The sequence below is a fragment of the Rhinoderma darwinii genome, chromosome 8, assembly GCF_050947455.1.
Source record: "Rhinoderma darwinii isolate aRhiDar2 chromosome 8, aRhiDar2.hap1, whole genome shotgun sequence".
Classification (NCBI taxonomy): Eukaryota; Metazoa; Chordata; class Amphibia; order Anura; family Rhinodermatidae; genus Rhinoderma; species Rhinoderma darwinii.
In genome coordinates, this window is record NC_134694.1 from 32,145,454 (window position 1) to 32,162,838 (window position 17,385).

At 47.2% G+C, this 17,385-nt stretch overlaps 1 protein-coding gene across 2 annotated transcripts in view; it reads right to left on the reverse strand.

The window, feature by feature from the left end:
- The window catches only part of ARL13A (ARF like GTPase 13A), a 135,587-nt gene that overhangs the window by 28,485 nt on the left and 89,717 nt on the right, over positions 1–17,385 (reverse strand). Inside the window, exons 6-7 of one of the 2 annotated variants that reach the window (XM_075835567.1) lie at positions 10,879–11,063; positions 2,899–2,980 (exon numbers count right to left, since the gene is read on the reverse strand). In XM_075835567.1, coding sequence (XP_075691682.1) covers positions 2,899–2,980; positions 10,879–11,063 — 267 coding nt within the window. Of the gene's footprint in view, positions 1–2,898; positions 2,984–10,878; positions 11,064–17,385 lie in introns of both variants that reach the window. The other variant, XM_075835565.1, reaches the window with a different exon arrangement.

Below are 17,385 nucleotides of genomic sequence, written 5' to 3' on the forward strand. Positions count from 1 at the left end.
GTGATTCTGTCTGGTTTCCTGGCTCTGCTGTTCCTGCTAGTACTATTGACCTCTGCTTCAAATTGACCCTGGCTTTACTGACTACTCTCGCGTTTGGTACTTTGTACACTCCTGGTTTGACTCGGCTCGTTCACTACTCTTGTTGCTCACGGTGTTGCCATGGGCAACTGCCCCATTTCCCGTAGCTTCTGTGTCCCCTTGTCCATTTGTCTCTCATGCACGCATTGAGCGTAGGGACCGTCGCCCAGTTGTACGCCATCTCCTAGGACGGGTCGTGCAAGTAGGCAGGGACTGAGTGGCGGGTAGATTAGGGCTCACCTCTCTGTCTCCTTACCCCGTCATTGCACGGACAGTGTAGGAGCCGGCGAGCACTTACACTGTCCGTAGCAGAGACGCTCCCCCTTGCCAGTTCGGCAAACAATACAAGACTGATCTCTCGCAAGAGCTGAAGAGAGGAGAGCGTGCATGCCTCTCTGCAGCTCTGTCCATAGCACTGGCACGCCCCTTTGCCTGTTCGGGTGAAAAGACTGCAATCGCACACTCTCTCTCCTGCTGTGGCACTGTCCATATCTGATTGGACAGTGTCACAGCCATAGTAACACGCCCCCTTGCCAGTACACGCCCTGTTGACTGTTCAGGGGGTTATTTAAATATCAGGCGCCAAATATAACGGCACCGATATCTAAATAACAAAGGGAGGTAGAAAAAAAATGTAAAGTGCCCCAGGGTTTGTTCAGCCCTCCCCATTACATGCTGCACTCAGCTGCACATGTATGGGGAGGTGAAAGGCTCTTTCATGGACAAAATAAAAGTTCTACTTAAATATTAAGATGGGATATATTTGGATAAGCCGAACATGAAAACAGATTTATGGATCATTAGATTATGAAATTAAAGAGGTTATTTGGGATTTAAAAATTGTTGGTATATCCTTAGGATATGCTATTAATATTAGATCGGTGGGAGACTGACTCTTGGCACTACCGCTGATCAGCTGTTTAAAGGGGCAGCGGCGCTCGTACATGCACACTCTGTTACATTCGTAGTGGCTGTACAAGTTATTGCAACACTGCCCTATTCACTTAAACAGGACAACGCTCAATACCTTGCACAGCCACTACAAAAGTAACTGCGAGTACACATACAAGCAAAAATGAAGTCTATGTAAACAATGAAGAGGCTGCAGTGCTCGTACGAGTGTCGCGGGCCCCTTCAAACAGCTGATCACCAGGAGTGTGGAGAATTAAACTTGCACCGATCAAATATTGATGGCCTATTCTAAGAATACCCCATCAATTTTAAAATCAATTCATCAACCAGCAAAAAAAATAATAATAATATGAAAAGAAGCACAAATGCACATGAAAAATGTCATCTTCCACTCATATCTTTTCCAGGGCCTGTCAGTTGGGCACAATCAGCACCTACTCCTGATCAAATCCTCAGCGTGTGAACATGGCCTAAATTGGACTTGATAAGCTTCAGTTTGGTTTCAACTATGTTATATACCATACAAATCACAAAATTTGCGTTTGACTATAAAGCCCAAAGCTCACAATTATTCTGATTAGTATAATCATATTGTCATCATGTGCAGCAGTTGACAGTTGTAGTATTTCCTATGCTGACTTTCAAGTAGCTCATGGCAGCGCTGATCCATGGTCATGGCCAGCTGAAGCTTCAAATGCTGCCTAGCACAAGATATTGGGAAATCTACAGAACCTGTTCAGGTAAATTAAAATTTGGCAGCATGTACAGCTCTATAATTCTGGTCAAAATCTGCAAGCTTTTGCCTGGAGTTAGCATTTTATGTGTTTGGGCAGGGGCGTAGCTAGGGGGGCAGGCGGTGCATGTCCCCCGGGCACAACTGGGAGACAAGGTGGGGGGCACTGGGCCAGGCGCAGATACAATTAAGCACTCTAAATCAGTGAAAACATCACCTGAGTTAGCGGGGGAAAGCTACGAGCTGTGATTGGTGAGTCACTCCTAGCACACTGAACAGTGCACAGGAAATGATTTTGTAATTTGTCCGTAAAAATTTTGGTCTGTCCGTGATTTTTAATTCAGTTGTCCAGAAATTTCTGAAGTGAAGTTTGGAAACCCTGCTAGGGAGCTCCAATGGCACTATGTACAGGGGAGGGGGTTGTAGTGCTATTTACAGGAGGGAGTGTGTGGCACTATCTACAGGTGGAGTGTGTGTGGGGTGGGGAGCCAAACTGAATCTTCCCCCGGATGCTGGAGAACCTAGCTATGCCTCTGGTTTGGGGGCCTATAGCGGACAAGCAGAACTGTAGTAACCGATAAAGAGTTGTGAAGAATCTACTTCTAGAAAATATATGTTTTGTGTGATTTATCAATTTGCACATTTGTAAATCCATAAAATGCAAAAGTAGAGTTGATTCACCTATTATTTTGTAAAATTTGCCAAACGTCAATTTATCCTAATGGCCACCAAATCACAAATTGATTTGTGAATCAGCAAAACTCAAATGGGTGAAAAAAAATCTCTAACTACACTTATCGTTTCTATTTCTTTTTAAAGTAGAAAACAAATTGATAATGGTCTGGCCTCGTCATTTGTATGACACCTTGGCAGTAAATTGGGTTGGAACATAGAATACAGTATAATAATATTATTATTTTTTTTAATTGTGAGTTCTTCCAATAAAAATAAACATAACAATGAGATACAAATTAGATGTGTTAGCGTGAAAGAATATACAGCCAAATAATATGCTTTCAGCAATTAGAAGTGCAATATTTCTTTCCACAAATTTAAGCCTGGCTAGTACCATGCAGATATCATATTTTGCACACTCCACATTTATCATTTTGATCACACACAATGGCTTTATGCAAGTATGTTACTGTATATGTATAATCATTATATGGTAGTACCTGTGTCAAGAGGTTTTGAAAAGGTTTTAGAGGCTTTTTTTTGCCACCTGGAAATGATTTGTATTCCACGAGTTCTGTGATGCTGCTATGAGGCATGTCCCATCCCGACAGATTAATGTAAAACAAATTAAAAGTAAATTATATCTCAGGTCATATGCAGCAACAACCTATTTTCTAAGGCATTTCTGTTGTTTTACTTATCTAATACTTATACTTTACACAGGTTACATTATAAGCAACAAAGATAGATAAGACAAAAGGTAGCCGTACACATTAAATAACTATAGGTCAAAAGTTTTGTTTCCCGAGTCCCCTATAAACATGCACGCTCCTCCCAGTGTACATGTTTATTTTAATGGGGAGAGGAGAATAAGCCACTGCCAGACACCTCTTATCTCCCGAGGGAACAAAGGATCAGGAATGTAGAAATCTAACATGCCCGATCCTTCTATTGCCTGCCATCTGCCATCGGGGGAGAGCAGGATGACCCCCATATAAATTAGATTGTCAGCTGATATGAGCACCTAAAGAAGCAAACACCTGAGATAAAAAAAAGTACACATCATCAGACAATATATTGAAATACCTTCTTTTTAATACACACATGTCAAGATGGGATGATATATTCTGCTAATGTAACTGTATGAAAACATACTGCAAACTTTTTAATTGTATACTGATCGACAGAAATGATACTATGACAGTATAATACGCAACATTATCTGTACATAGATACCCTGTGTATTAAACAGAGCAGCATGTTCACTATATAGATTGTACAGATGCACTTCTGCTCCACGGGAGATTTCTGTCCTTCCTGAGCTTGCCTTAGGATATGGTTTGACAGGTGTACCGCCCCAGTCAAACTCCCCACCTGCCATGTTTCTTGGAGCTATGAATAAGAACCGGATGGTTTCGTTTTTGCTCCAAAAAATTTGAGCAAAAACAATTTACACTTTATTAAATAAACAAAACTGTAAATAACATAGACATACTTGGTTTCCTGCTAACCGTAAAAACCTATACAATACAGTGAACACATTATTTATGGTGATCAGAAAATGGTGTAAATAAAAAGGTGTAATTGCTTTTTTCTGCATTCACCCATAATAAAAGTTCATATAAATTAAATACTTAAGTATATGCCAAAATGGTGCCTAAAAATTAAACTTAACCTTATACGGCTTTTGTTGAATACAAAAGTAATGGCTGAAAAGGCCAGGAATGTGGAAAGGCAAAAACAAAAATATTCTTCTGGCTATCTGAACAAGTTGTAACGTCCGCGGTCCTAGACCGCAGACTCCTATCATCCTGCAGACGTCTTACTCCCCAAAGATGCCAGCACATGCGGCCGTCCTGTCCTGCAATGACCACTAGGGTGCGCGCTCGAGCTCATTCCCGGCCTTAAAGGGAATGTGTTGCCAGAAAAACATGTTTGTTTTTTTTTAATTAAACATTTAGTGTGTAGGTGATTAAACATTGTTCAAATTTTTTTTATTTTTTTCACGAGTCAGGAAATATTATAAATTAATTCTAATTTATAATATTTCCCATTGCTGGTCACTAGATGGAGCTATTCCAAAAATTGCAGCATTGCATGTGGTAAAGCAACCACATTGCTTTATGCTGCAAAATTGGGTAAAAAGCCCTCGCTCTAGTGAGCTCTCAGCATCCCCCCCCTCCTTTATCCTGGCTAGTGCCGGGATAAACGAGGGGTTTGAACGGTCTAACCTCCTACACTGTGTGTCGCCATTTTTTGAGCTAACACACAGTGTAGTAGGTTTACATACAGTAGTAAACGTACACAAACACGAACATACATTGAAATCTCTTACCTGCTCCTGCCGCCGCGGCTCCCTCCGGCCCGTCCGCTCCGTCTGCTGCCGCTGGTCCAAGTGCACAAGTCCGGAAGCCGCGACCGGAAGTAGTAATCTTACTGTCCGGCCGCGACTTCCGGTCCACAGGAAAATGGCGCCGGACGGCGCCAATTTCAACTTGGACTGTGTGGGAGCGGCGCATGCGCAGTTCCCACACAGACGGCGTACACAGAAGTGGATGGGACGGGAGCCGTTCGCAGTCCCTATGGGACTGTGGCTGCCGTATTCCATGTCTATATGTGTCGTTAATCGACACATACAGAAATGGAACAAAAAATGGCAGCCCCCATAGGGAAGAAAAAGTGTAAAAATAAGAAAAAGTAAAACACAAACACACAAATAAATATAAACGTTTTTAATAAAGCACTAACATCTTTAACATATGAAAAAAAAAATTGTGATGACACTGTTGAGCACACACATGTTTTAGATTGACTGATTGCCACCCTGGACTATAAGAAGGGCCCTGCCCCTTCCTTCATTGCCTGAGCTTTGTTGTGTTAACCGTGTTAGCCGTAGTGACACACCTCCCACGCACATCATCGGAAGTCCGTACAATAGGGAGGATTTTTTTCGGCGCGCCGTCATTAGCCCTGATAACTCCTGAGGACGCTACAGCAGTAGCGAAACATGTCGGGGAGGCTTTTCAAATTTTTATTTCATGCATGGTCGCTAGATACACTACTGGATAATTCCTTGAATTGGCTGCTATACCCTGCAGCCCTCGTACTCAGTCTGGATTATGCACTTTGTAGCAATCACCTATGTTCTCTGACTAGTGTCAGGCATTGATAATTTTAACTCTATATGTGTGGTCTGTCTGTTTGCTATATATAGCCTAATAAAGAAATCAAACTTTTACCAATTTAGTTTAATGGTAGTTGGGAAATAGGGCATTTCTTGCCTGCTGGCAATTAAGTGTTAGTCAATATATTGCGCCCACCAACTACCTAGGGTCTTTTCATACATGTGTTTGTAGTCTTTGCAAATGGTCCCTTAGTGTTTTCCAGTTAACAGTGTTCCCGTCCCTGCTACCTGTATCCTGTATCCCGTGCTACCTTGTTCCTGTGCCGTAAAGAGTTGGAGTCGTGTTGTGCTGTATATTACGCCTTCCGTGTTATACCGCGCCAGGTGTCTGCCTGCTACCAAGGTCCCATCCAAGCCTATCACCGCTACTGTCTGAAGTTACCACAGGTACCCTTATCTGAACTATAGACTTTGACTTGGTATCCTGTTGGCCAGCTGCTATCCCACTACGGCGCTATGGCCCTGTGCTGCTGGGCCTGCCCCGGCTCCGACTACATGCCCCATTTCTGGACTGGAATTCCGGAGAGGTTCTCCAGTGGGGTTCCAAGGGCCTCAGGCGCTGCCTGGGGCAGATCCATCAGGCCCAGCCTCCCCGTCTCAGTCATTGGCAGGATTGCCTTCTTACTATTCTCAGTTTGCGGATGTTTTCAGCAAGAAGGAGGCGGAGACGCTGCCGCCACACCGGGTGTATGACTGCCCTATTGAACTGGTTCCTGATGCATCACTTCCCCGTGGAAGGGTATACCCTCTCTCATTGCCAGAGACTCAGTCTATGTCCACCTATATCAAGGAGAATTTGGAGAGGGGCTTCATATGAAAATCCTCCTCCCCGTTCGGGGTCGGGTTATTCTTCGTCAAAAAGAAGTACGGATCTCTTCGACCCTGCATCGATTACCGGGGTCTCAACCAGATCACAGTCAAAAATAGATATCCGTTGCCACTGATTTCAGAACTTTTTCACCGCATTCAAGGAGCCAAGATTTGTTTCTAAGCTCAACCTGCATGGTGCTTACAATGTAATCCGGATTCCCCGGGGTGACGAATGGAAGACAGCATTTAAAACCCGAGACGGGCACTATGAATACCTGGTGAAGCCCTTCGGTCTGTGTATTGCTGCCGCGGTCTTTCAAAAGTATGTTAATGACATCTTCCGTGACCTCCTCTATGTCAGTGTTGTGGTCTATCTCGATGACATCTTAATTATTTCTCCAGACCCGACGACTCATCAGAGACATGTCTGTCAAGTTTGGCTGCGATTAAGGGAGAATCGCCTGTATGCCAAGCTGGGGAAGTGCGTTATTTGAGAGAAATGCTCTAACCTTCCTGGGGTACATCATCTCGGATCAAGGCCTCTAGTTGGATCCTGAGAAGGTAAAGGCCGTCCTGGAAAGGCCACATCCTCAAGGCTTAAGGTCCATACAGCGTTTCCTGTGATTCGCCATTTTCTACCAGCAGTTCATCCAAAACTTCTCCTCACTGACAGCTCCTATCTCTACCCTCACCAAAAAAGGCATAAACGCCTAAAGTGTGGACTCCAAAAGCGGAATCCGCATTTATTAGCCTGAAGAGTGCCTTCACGTCAGCCTCTACCCTCTGTCATCCTGATGTATCTCAGCAGTTTTCGTTGGAGGTGGACGCCTCCTATGTTGGTGCTGGTGCACTTCTGTTCCAGCGAGGTCCCAAGGGCAAGGCAGTGGTATGTGGCTATTACTATAAACTTTTCTCTTCCGCAGAGCGCAACTACTTGATTGGGGATCGGGAGTTACTGGCCATCAAATTGGCCCTGGAGGAGTGGAGACATCAGTTCATCCCATCCTGATATTTACTGACCTCAAGAACGTCACCTATTTCCAGATGGCCCAACGAGTAAACCCCCATCAAGCCAAGTGGTCGGTGTTCTTTGCTTGGTTCCAGTTTGAGCTCCACTACCGCCCTGCCGACAAGAATGTGAGGGCCGATGCCTTGTCCAGGTCGTTCGAGAGAGAGGACACCATAGAGTCTCCACAAAATATCATTTTTCCGTCCTTCATTATCTCTGTCAACCCTCTGCAAGTAAGAGACATCCCTCCGGGGAGGACTTTTGTGTGCTTGGCAGACAAAGGGAGAATCCTTCGCTGGGGACACAGCTCCAGACTGGCAGGTCACGCGAATGCACGTAAGACCCAAGACCTGATTGGCCATCATTTCTGTTGGCCCATGCTGCTCAAAGACAGCATGGACTTTGTCTCGTCCTGCACGGTGTGCGCGGCTAACAAGACTGCTCATTCCAAGCCTGCTGGCCTGCTCTAGCCGCTGCCTGTGCCCATTGCTCCCTGGCAGCATATAGCTATAGACTTTGTCACGGACCTGCCTCCCTCTGCTGGATGCAGTGCGGTCTGGGTGGTGGTGGACCGATTCTTGAAGTTAGGTCATTTCGTTCCGCTTACTGGTCTACCTTCTGCTTCTCCACTGGCTAACCTCTTCATCCAACACATCCTTCGTCTGCATGGCTTACCTCTGCATATCGGATCGGATCGGGGGCTTCAGTTCACCTCGAAATTTTGGAGAGCCCTCTGCAAACTCCTTGATTTAAAGTTGGACTTCTCCTTAGCCTACCATCCCCAGTCCAATGGCCAAGTCGAGAGGATCAATGAAATCATGCAGAACTATCTAGCGGAGTTCTCCTATAACAACCATACAAGTGAGTCCACTGCTTCTAAACCGTTCTTTATTGTCTACGGCCAACATCCACAAATTCCTCTCCCTGTGTCTGCTACGTCCCAGGTGCCTGCAGCTGACTCTGCATTCAGGGACTTCCTACAGATCTGGCAGCAAACCAAATCCTCTATTTTGCTGGCGGTCGACCGCATGAAGCGAAAGGCAGACACAAGGAGAAGAGAACCTCCCCAGTTTCTTCCGGGTACCAAGGTCTGGCTGTCCTCAAGGAATATTCAGCTGAGGGTGCCGTCGTGCAAATTCGCTCCCAGGTTCCTCGGACCCTTTGAGATCCTCCAGCAGATTAACCTGGTCTCTTATAAGCTTCGGCTGCCCACTACCCTCAGAATCCCCAACTCCTTTCACGTGTCTCTTCTGAATCCTGTGGTCCTGTACCGCTACTCTAAGACTCTTAGCCCTGCAGTTGCTCCCAGTGGTTCGCTGATGTATTCGAGGTCAAGGAGATCTTGGACTTCAAGAGGATAGGAGGAAAAGCCTTTTACTGGGTGGATTGGAAGGGGTTTGGTCCAGAAGAGAGGTCCTGGGAGCCAGAGGAGAACGTCAAGGCTCTTTCTCTCATTAAGAAGTTCCTCTCTCGTTCTGGCCCCAAGAAGAGGGGGCGTAAGAGGGGGGATACTGTAACGTCCACGGTCGCAGACCACAGACTCCTATTATCCTGCAGACGTCTTCCTTCCCCGAGATGCCAGCACATGTGGCCGTCCTGTCCTGCAATGACCACTAGTGTGCGTGCTCGAGCTCATTCCTAGCTTTAATGGACCAGATTTTAGATTGACTGATTGCTCCCATGATCACCCTGGACTATAAGAAGGGCCCTGCCCCTTTCTTCATTGCCTAAGCTTTGTTGTGTTACCAGTGTTAGTCTTTGCAAATGGTCCCTTAGTGTTTTCCAGTTCCCAGTGTTTCCGTTCCTGCTACCTGTACCCTGTATCCCGTGCTACCTTGTTCCTGTGCCGTAAAGAGTTGAAGTCGTGTTGTGCTGTATACTACGCCTTTTGTGTTACACCGCGCCTGGTGTCTGCCTGCTGCCAAGGTCCCATCCGAGCCTACCACCGCTACTGTCTGAAGTTACCACAGGTACCCTTATCCGAACTATAGACTTTGATTTGGTATCCTGTTGGCCAGCTGCTATCCCGCTACGGCGGTACGGCCCAGTGGGTCCACGCACCAATCGTGACACAAGTACAGCACCCGCATTTTTAGTCAGTAAAGGGTCAAATTCCAAACTTTGCTACATACAGTTGCCTCTCTCCTTTTACGTGGCATTTTTTTTTGTGTTTTTTAGGAATAACAGAAACATATATTTATGTCATTTTTATCAAAACAAAGAACAAAAAAAGACAAATGCAACAAGAACTATGACAAAAACGTCATTGGCAACATTATTGGTGTATAATATATTGGGTGGATAAAGTTGGGGAATAAGGGGCATAAACGTGGAGTCAGGCCTGGTATGGACCTATGCTTGTAGGGGAGAATTACCCTTTAATACAACTCTGAATTAAAGGACGGGTGTCGCGAAAAAAATTTTTTTAATAGAAATTGGATTTTAGTGTGTTATTAAAATAAATTTTATTTATTTGTGTGTTTGTGTTTTACTTTTTAATTTTTTCTAACTTTTACTTCACTATGGGGACAGCCATTTTTTTTTTCCATCTCTGTATGTGTCGATTAACGACACATACAGAGATGGAATACGGCACATACATCCCCATAGAGAATGCGAACGGGAGCCGTTCCATTCACTATGGTGTACGCCATCTGTGTGGGAACGGTGTATAAAAGAATACTACTTCCGGTCGCGGCTTCCGGACATGTGATTAGAAGCAAGTACTAGGAGCGGAGTGACCGGACGGAGCGAAGGGAGCGGCGACAGCGGTAGCGGCAGGAGCAGGTAAGTTATGTCTGTGTTTGTTCGTGTTTTACTGTGTGATTACCACTGTATGTAAGCCTACTACACTGTGCATTCGCTCAAAAAATGGCGGCACACAGTGTAGTAGGTTTGAACATTCAATCCCCTCCTTTCTCCTGGCACTAGCCAGGATAAGGGAGGGGGGATTCTGTGAGCTCACTAGAGCATGTGTGTCTACACCAATTTTGCAGCATAAAGCAATGTGGTTGCTTTACCACATGCCAATGCTGAAATTTTGGGAATTGCTCCCTCTAGTGACCAGCACAGGGAAATGTTATAAATTAGAATCTAATTTATAATATTTCCTGACTTGTGAAAAAATTAAAAAAAATAAGACAATGTCTAATCATGTATATACTAACTGTTAAACTAATAAAAAATAAAAAAAAAATTCTAGCGACACATTCCCTTTAAGCACCATGCTGAGTGATCACACATGTCCCTCTGTACAGCATCCCGTACTTGGCTGTGACCTCAATTAACGTTACTTAACAGCTGCCAAAGGTAAAATAGTAGATAGTAGATATAAATTGGAAATAAAATAAATGCTTGTAACTCAACAGGTAGAATTTGGTATATGAAGACAGTTTTCTCTTTGTCAAGTATTGTGTAGCCTTGTTATACAGCCTCTAGTTGAAACTATGTAACAATTGTTTTATATATATATATTACCTGTGATTTTGTTGCCTCACAGATGTTCTGTGGTGAATACTTTCTTTCTGCTCTGCACTGTCTTGTAATATACGTGCACTGAGTGTTGAATAGCTGATGGCCACAGATTCTAAGACCCAACGCAGACCTTTTAGAATAGCCCGGTCATAGCTGGAATGAAAGTCTGTGCTTGCTGAACACGGCTCCTACATAATTAAAACGTGGACAAAAATATTGGCAAACACTTTGTATTTATGATATTCAGTTATAGTAATATTAAAAAAAAAAAATAATTCAATATTGTAATGGCAGGAAGGAGGTGAAGGGAAAGTGAGCCCTAATCTACCCACCGCCCTGTCCCTGCCTACTTGCAACGACCCGCCCTAGGCGACGAGGTACAACTGGGCGGCGGTCCCTACGCTGTCTAAGTGCACAGGAAAACAAACAGGGAACACGCAGGGGAAGGGGCAGTAGCCACGGAACGCCACGAGGAAACGGAGCGGCGAACGAACAGTCAGGACCAGGACGAAGTGAGTACACCCGAGCGGGCACGGAGACAGAAGCAAGCCAGGGGCAAAGCAAAGCAGGTCAAGCAGAACTGCAGCAAGGCAGAAGCACGGCAGAAGCAGGCTGGAGCAAGCAGCAGTGGGGCCAGGAATCCAAAAGAATTACAAGCACTGAAGGAGAGAACAGGGCAGGTAATAAAGGACAGGGGGCGGAGCTAACTCCGACAGACCAGGCCGCGATAGGCTCTCCCACTCCTGAGCCTGCCACCCTGGTTGGTGGGAGATGGTGTCAGTCGAACAGGTCTGGCCTCAGGTGTGGACTGATTAATCCCAGGAGTATACCTAGATGAAGTACCTGGCAGATCCCTAACAGTACTCCCCCTTTTATGAGGGGCCACCGGACCCTTACTAAGGGGACCCGGTTTAGTGGGGAAGAGAAGGTGGAACCTCCTGATCAATACCCCAGCGTGAACATCCCGGGCAGGTACCCAAGTCCTCTCCTCCGGCCCGTATCCTCTCCAATGGACCAGGTACTGGAGGGAGCCCTGGACCATCCTACTGTCCATAATCTTGGCCACCTCGAATTCCACCCCCTCAGGGGTGAGAACGGGAACAGGAGGTATCCTCGAGGGGGACCAGGACGGGGAGCAGCGTTTAAGGAGGGAGGCATGGAAGACGTCATGTATGCGAAAGGATGGGGGGAGCTCCAGACGGAAGGATACAGGGTTGAGGACTTCAATGATCTTATAAGGTCCAATAAATCGGGGAGCAAACTTCCTGGACGGGACCTTAAGGCGCAAGTTCCTGGACGACAACAAGACCAAATCCCCGACGACAAACCGGGGGTTAGCAGAACGTCTACTATACGCCTGAATCTTTTGTGCGCTCTGGGACGCCTCTAGGTTCTTCTGAACCTGGGCCCAGACAGTGCACAGTTCCCGATGAACATCCTCTACCTCAGGATTATTGGAACAACCAGGGGAGACGGAGGAGAACCTTGGGTTAAACCCGAAATTACAGAAAAACGGGGAGACCCCTGACGAGTTACTGACCCGGTTATTCAGGGAAAATTCAGCAAGGGGAAGGAATGAGACCCAATCGAATTGACAGTCAGAGATGAAACACCTTAAATATTGTTCCAGGGATTGGTTGGTCCTTTCCGTTTGGCCATTAGTTTCGGGATGGAAGGCGGAGGAGAAGGACAGATCAATCTCCAACTTTTTACAAAAAGCTCTCCAAAATAAGGAAACAAATTGTACCCCTCTGTCAGAAACGATATTGACTGGGGCCCCATGGAGACGCAGGATGTGTTTCACAAACAAAGAAGCTAACGTCTTGGCGTTAGGTAGCTTCTTAAGGGGCACAAAGTGGCACATCTTGCTGAAGCGGTCGACTACCACCCACACCACCGACTTGCCCTGAGATGGAGGCAAATCGGTGATAAAATCCATGGAGATATGGGTCCAAGGTCTCTGGGGAATGGGCAAGGAACGTAGTAGGCCCGCAGGTCGGGACCTAGGGGTTTTGGACCTAGCGCAAACCTCACAAGCGGCGACGTAAGCCCTAACATCTTTAGGCAACCCAGGCCACCAATAGTTTCTGGTAATGAGGTGTTTGGTGCCCAAGATGCCAGGATGACCAGATAGAGCGGAGTCATGGTTTTCCCTGAGTACCCTCAGCCGGTATTGCAGGGGAACAAACAGTTTGTCCCCAGGGACGTTCCCGGGAGCTGCACCCTGATCAGCCGCGATATCAGAAGCTAAATCAGAATCCGTGGCAGAGACGATTATACCAGGGGGTAAAATACAAGCAGGATCCTTCTCGGAAGGAGGATTGGCCATGAAACTACGTGACAGAGCATCAGCCTTAATATTCTTGGACCCAGCCCTATAGGTAACCAAGAAATTAAATCTGGTAAAGAATAGTGCCCACCGAGCTTGTCTAGGATTAAGCCTCCGGGCCGATTCTAGGAAAACCAGATTCTTGTGATCCGTAAGGACCGTTACCTGGTGTCTGGCCCCCTCCAGGAAGTGCCGCCACTCCTCAAAAGCCCATTTAATGGCTAGAAGTTCGCGGTTGCCAATATCATAGTTACTCTCCGTGGGCGAAAACTTCCTAGAGAAGTAAGCACAGGGGCGGAGATGGGTGAGGGAGCTGGTACCCTGGGACAAGACGGCCCCCACTCCCACCTCGGAAGCGTCAACCTCCACAATAAATGGCTCCTCTTGGTTGGGCTGAATCAGCACGGGGGCCGAGATAAAGCACTTCTTGAGAGTCTCAAAGGCCTGAACGGCCTCAGGGGGCCAATGGAGGACATCAGCACCCTTGCGGGTAAGGTCCGTAAGAGGCTTAGCGACGACCGAGAAGTTGGCAATAAATCTCCTGTAATAGTTGGCGAACCCTAAAAAACACTGTAACGCCTTAAGGGAGGCAGGTTGGACCCATTCCGCCACAGCTTGAACCTTGGCAGGGTCCATGCGGAATTCATGAGGAGTGAGGATTTGCCCTAAAAATGGTATCTCCTGTACCCCAAAGACACATTTTTCAGTCTTAGCAAACAGATTATTCTCCCGAAGGACCTGGAGCACCTTCCTGACATGCTCCACGTGGGAGGACCAGTCCTTGGAAAACACCAGTATGTCATCAAGGTACACAACAAGAAAATTACCCAGGTACTCTCTCAGGATTTCATTAATAAAATTCTGGAAGACAGCAGGGGCATTACACAACCCAAAGGGCATGACCAGGTATTCGAAATGACCCTCGGGTGTGTTGAACGCAGTTTTCCACTCATCCCCCTCTTTGATGCGGATAAGGTTATATGCCCCCCGTAGATCGAACTTAGAAAACCATTGGGCTCCCTGAACCTGATTAAAAAGATCCGGAATCAAAGGAAGTGGGTACTGGTTCCTTACGGTGACCTTATTCAGGTTACGATAATCAATGCACGGCCTAAGACCACCATCCTTCTTCCCCACGAAGAAGAAGCCAGCACCTACAGGAGAAGTCGAGGGGCGAATGAAACCCTTGGCCAGGCATTCTTGGATATACTCCCTCATAGCTTCACGTTCAGGACAAGAGAGATTAAATATCCTACCCTTAGGAAGCTTGGCACCAGGCACCAAATCGATAGCGCAATCGTAATCTCTATGGGGGGGCAACACCTCGGAGGCCTCCTTGGAAAACACATCGGCGAAGTCCTGAACAAACTCAGGAAGCGTGTTTACCTCCTCCCGGGGAGAAATAGAGTTAACAGAAAGACATGACATAAGACATTCATTACCCCATTTGGTGAGATCCCCAGTATTCCAATCAAACGTGGGATTATGCAACTGCAACCAGGGAAGGCCTAAAACCAGATCAGACGATAATCCCTGCATCACCAGTACAGAGCACTGCTCCAAATGCATGGAGCCAACCAGGAGTTCAAAAACAGGAGTATGCTGAGTAAAATAACCATTAGCAAGGGGAGTTGAGTCGATTCCTACTACAGGGATAGGATAAGGTAAATCAATACAAGGCATCTTTAGAGACATAGCAAATTCCACAGACATGATATTAGCAGATGAGCCAGAATCCACGAAAGCACTGCCCGTGGCAGACCGGCCAGCAAACGAGACCTGAAAGGGAAGCAAAATTTTATTGCGTTTCACATTAACGGGAAATACCTGTGCGCCCAAGTGACCTCCCCGATGATCACTTAGGCGCGGAAGTTTTCCGGCTTCTTATTCTTGCGCCTGGGACAGGTGTTCAGTAGATGCTTGTCGTCCCCACAGTAGAAGCAGAGACCATTCATTCTGCGAAACTCCCTACGTTGTCGAGGGGACATGGAGGCCCCGAGTTGCATAGGTACCTCCGAGTCCTCCGTGGAGGGGCGAGGAGACGGGACCTCGGGGGGGGATCGCAGAAAAGTCAGAGGGGAGCACACTGAAGCGTTCTAGCTGACGTTCCCTGAGACGTCGGTCAAGTCGTACTGCTAGGGCCATAACCTGGTCAAGGGAGTCAGACGAGGGGTAGCTAACCAGCAGATCCTTCAGGGCGTCAGATAATCCTAACCTAAACTGGCACCTTAGGGCCGGATCGTTCCACTGAGAAGCTACGCACCACTTCCTAAAATCAGAACAGTATTCCTCAACCGGTCTCCTACCCTGACGTAAGGTCACCAGCTGACTCTCGGCTAAAGCAGTCCTGTCAGTCTCGTCGTAAATGAGTCCGAGGGCAGAGAAAAAACGATCAACAGAGGAAAGTTCAGGGGCGTCAGGAGCCAAGGAGAAGGCCCACTCTTGGGGCCCTTCCTGGAGTCGGGATATGATGATACCCACCCGCTGGTTCTCGGAACCTGAGGAGTGGGGCTTTAGGCGGAAATACAGTCTGCAACTCTCCCGGAAGGAGAGAAACGTCTTACGGTCCCCTGAAAACCGGTCAGGTAACTTGAGGTCGGGTTCTAGAGGTGAGGTGAGGGGTACTACTAAAGCAGCGTCACCCTGATTGACCCTTTGGGCCAGGGCCTGGACCTGTAGGGAGAGGCCCTGCATCTGCTGGGTCAGGGTCTCAAGGGGGTCCATGATAGCGTCAGCGTAGGAGAAATGGTAGACTAGGTAAGGGCTTGTAATTATGTAATGGCAGGAAGGAGGTGAAGGGAAAGTGAGCCCTAATCTACCCACCGCCCTGTCCCTGCCTACTTGCAACGACCCGCCCTAGGCGACGAGGTACAACTGGGTGGCGGTCCCTACGCTGTCTAAGTGCACAGGAAAACTAACAGGGAACACGCAGGGGAAGGGGCAGTAGCCACGGAACGCCACGAGGAAACTGAGCGGCGAACGAACAGTCAGGACCAGGACGAAGTGAGTACACCCGAGCGGGCACGGAGACAGAAGCAAGCCAGGGGCAAAGCAAAGCAGGTCAAGCAGAACTGCAGCAAGGCAGAAGCACGGCAGAAGCAGGCTGGAGCAAGCAGCAGTGGGGCCAGGAATCCAAAAGAATTACAAGCACTGAAGGAGAGAACAGGGCAGGTAATAAAGGACAGGGGGCGGAGCTAACTCCGACAGACCAGGCCGCGATAGGCTCTCCCACTCCTGAGCCTGCCACCCTGGTTGGTGGGAGATGGTGTCAGTCGAACAGGTCTGGCCTCAGGTGTGGACTGATTAATCCCAGGAGTATACCTAGATGAAGTACCTGGCAGATCCCTAACAAATATCGTCTAATACCTAGTTTGCCAACCTATGGTACGTGTACTCCAGGGATTACATGCTATGTCTCTAGATGGTGTTTATTAACAGGTTTTCCCTATAAAAACGTTGCAGTTAATTATACATGACTAAGGATTCGTTCACATCTATGTCGGGGTTCTGTTCATGGGTTCCATCAGACCTTTCCATCAGGGGAACCCACGAACGGAAACCATACAGAAACCATAGCTTTTTGTTAGCATTACCATCAATTTCAATGGTAACGCTTCCGTTGCTAACGGTTTCCATTTGTCTTTGTTCAGTAAGGTTTCCGTTTTTCTTTTTATGGAATCCATAGTGTAGAACGGAGATAAATGAAAAACTATGGTAATGATAACGAAAAGCTATGGTTTCCGCTTGGTTTCCGTACGAATGGAAACCCGACGCAGATGTGAAAGAAGCCTAAGCTTGGTTAGAGACAGCTCTGTTGAATTAATCGTGTATGTAACTGTAAAGGATCTGCCAGGCACTACGTCTGTGGATACTCCCAGGATTAATCAGTCGACACCTGAGGCCAGACCTCTTAGACTGACACCGGCTCCCACCAATCAGGGTGGCAGGCTCAGGAGTGGGAGAGCCTATCGCGGCCTGGTCAGTCGGAGTTAGCTCCGCCCCCTGTCCATTTATACCTGCCGTTTTCTCTTCCTCATTGCTTGTGATTCTTCTTGGTTTCCTGGCCCCACTGCTGCCTTGCTCCAGCCTGCTTCTGCCGTGCTTCTGCCTTGCTTCAGTTCCCGCTTATCCTGCTTCGCTATGCCCCCGGCTTGCTTCCTGCTCCGTGCTCTGCGTTTGTA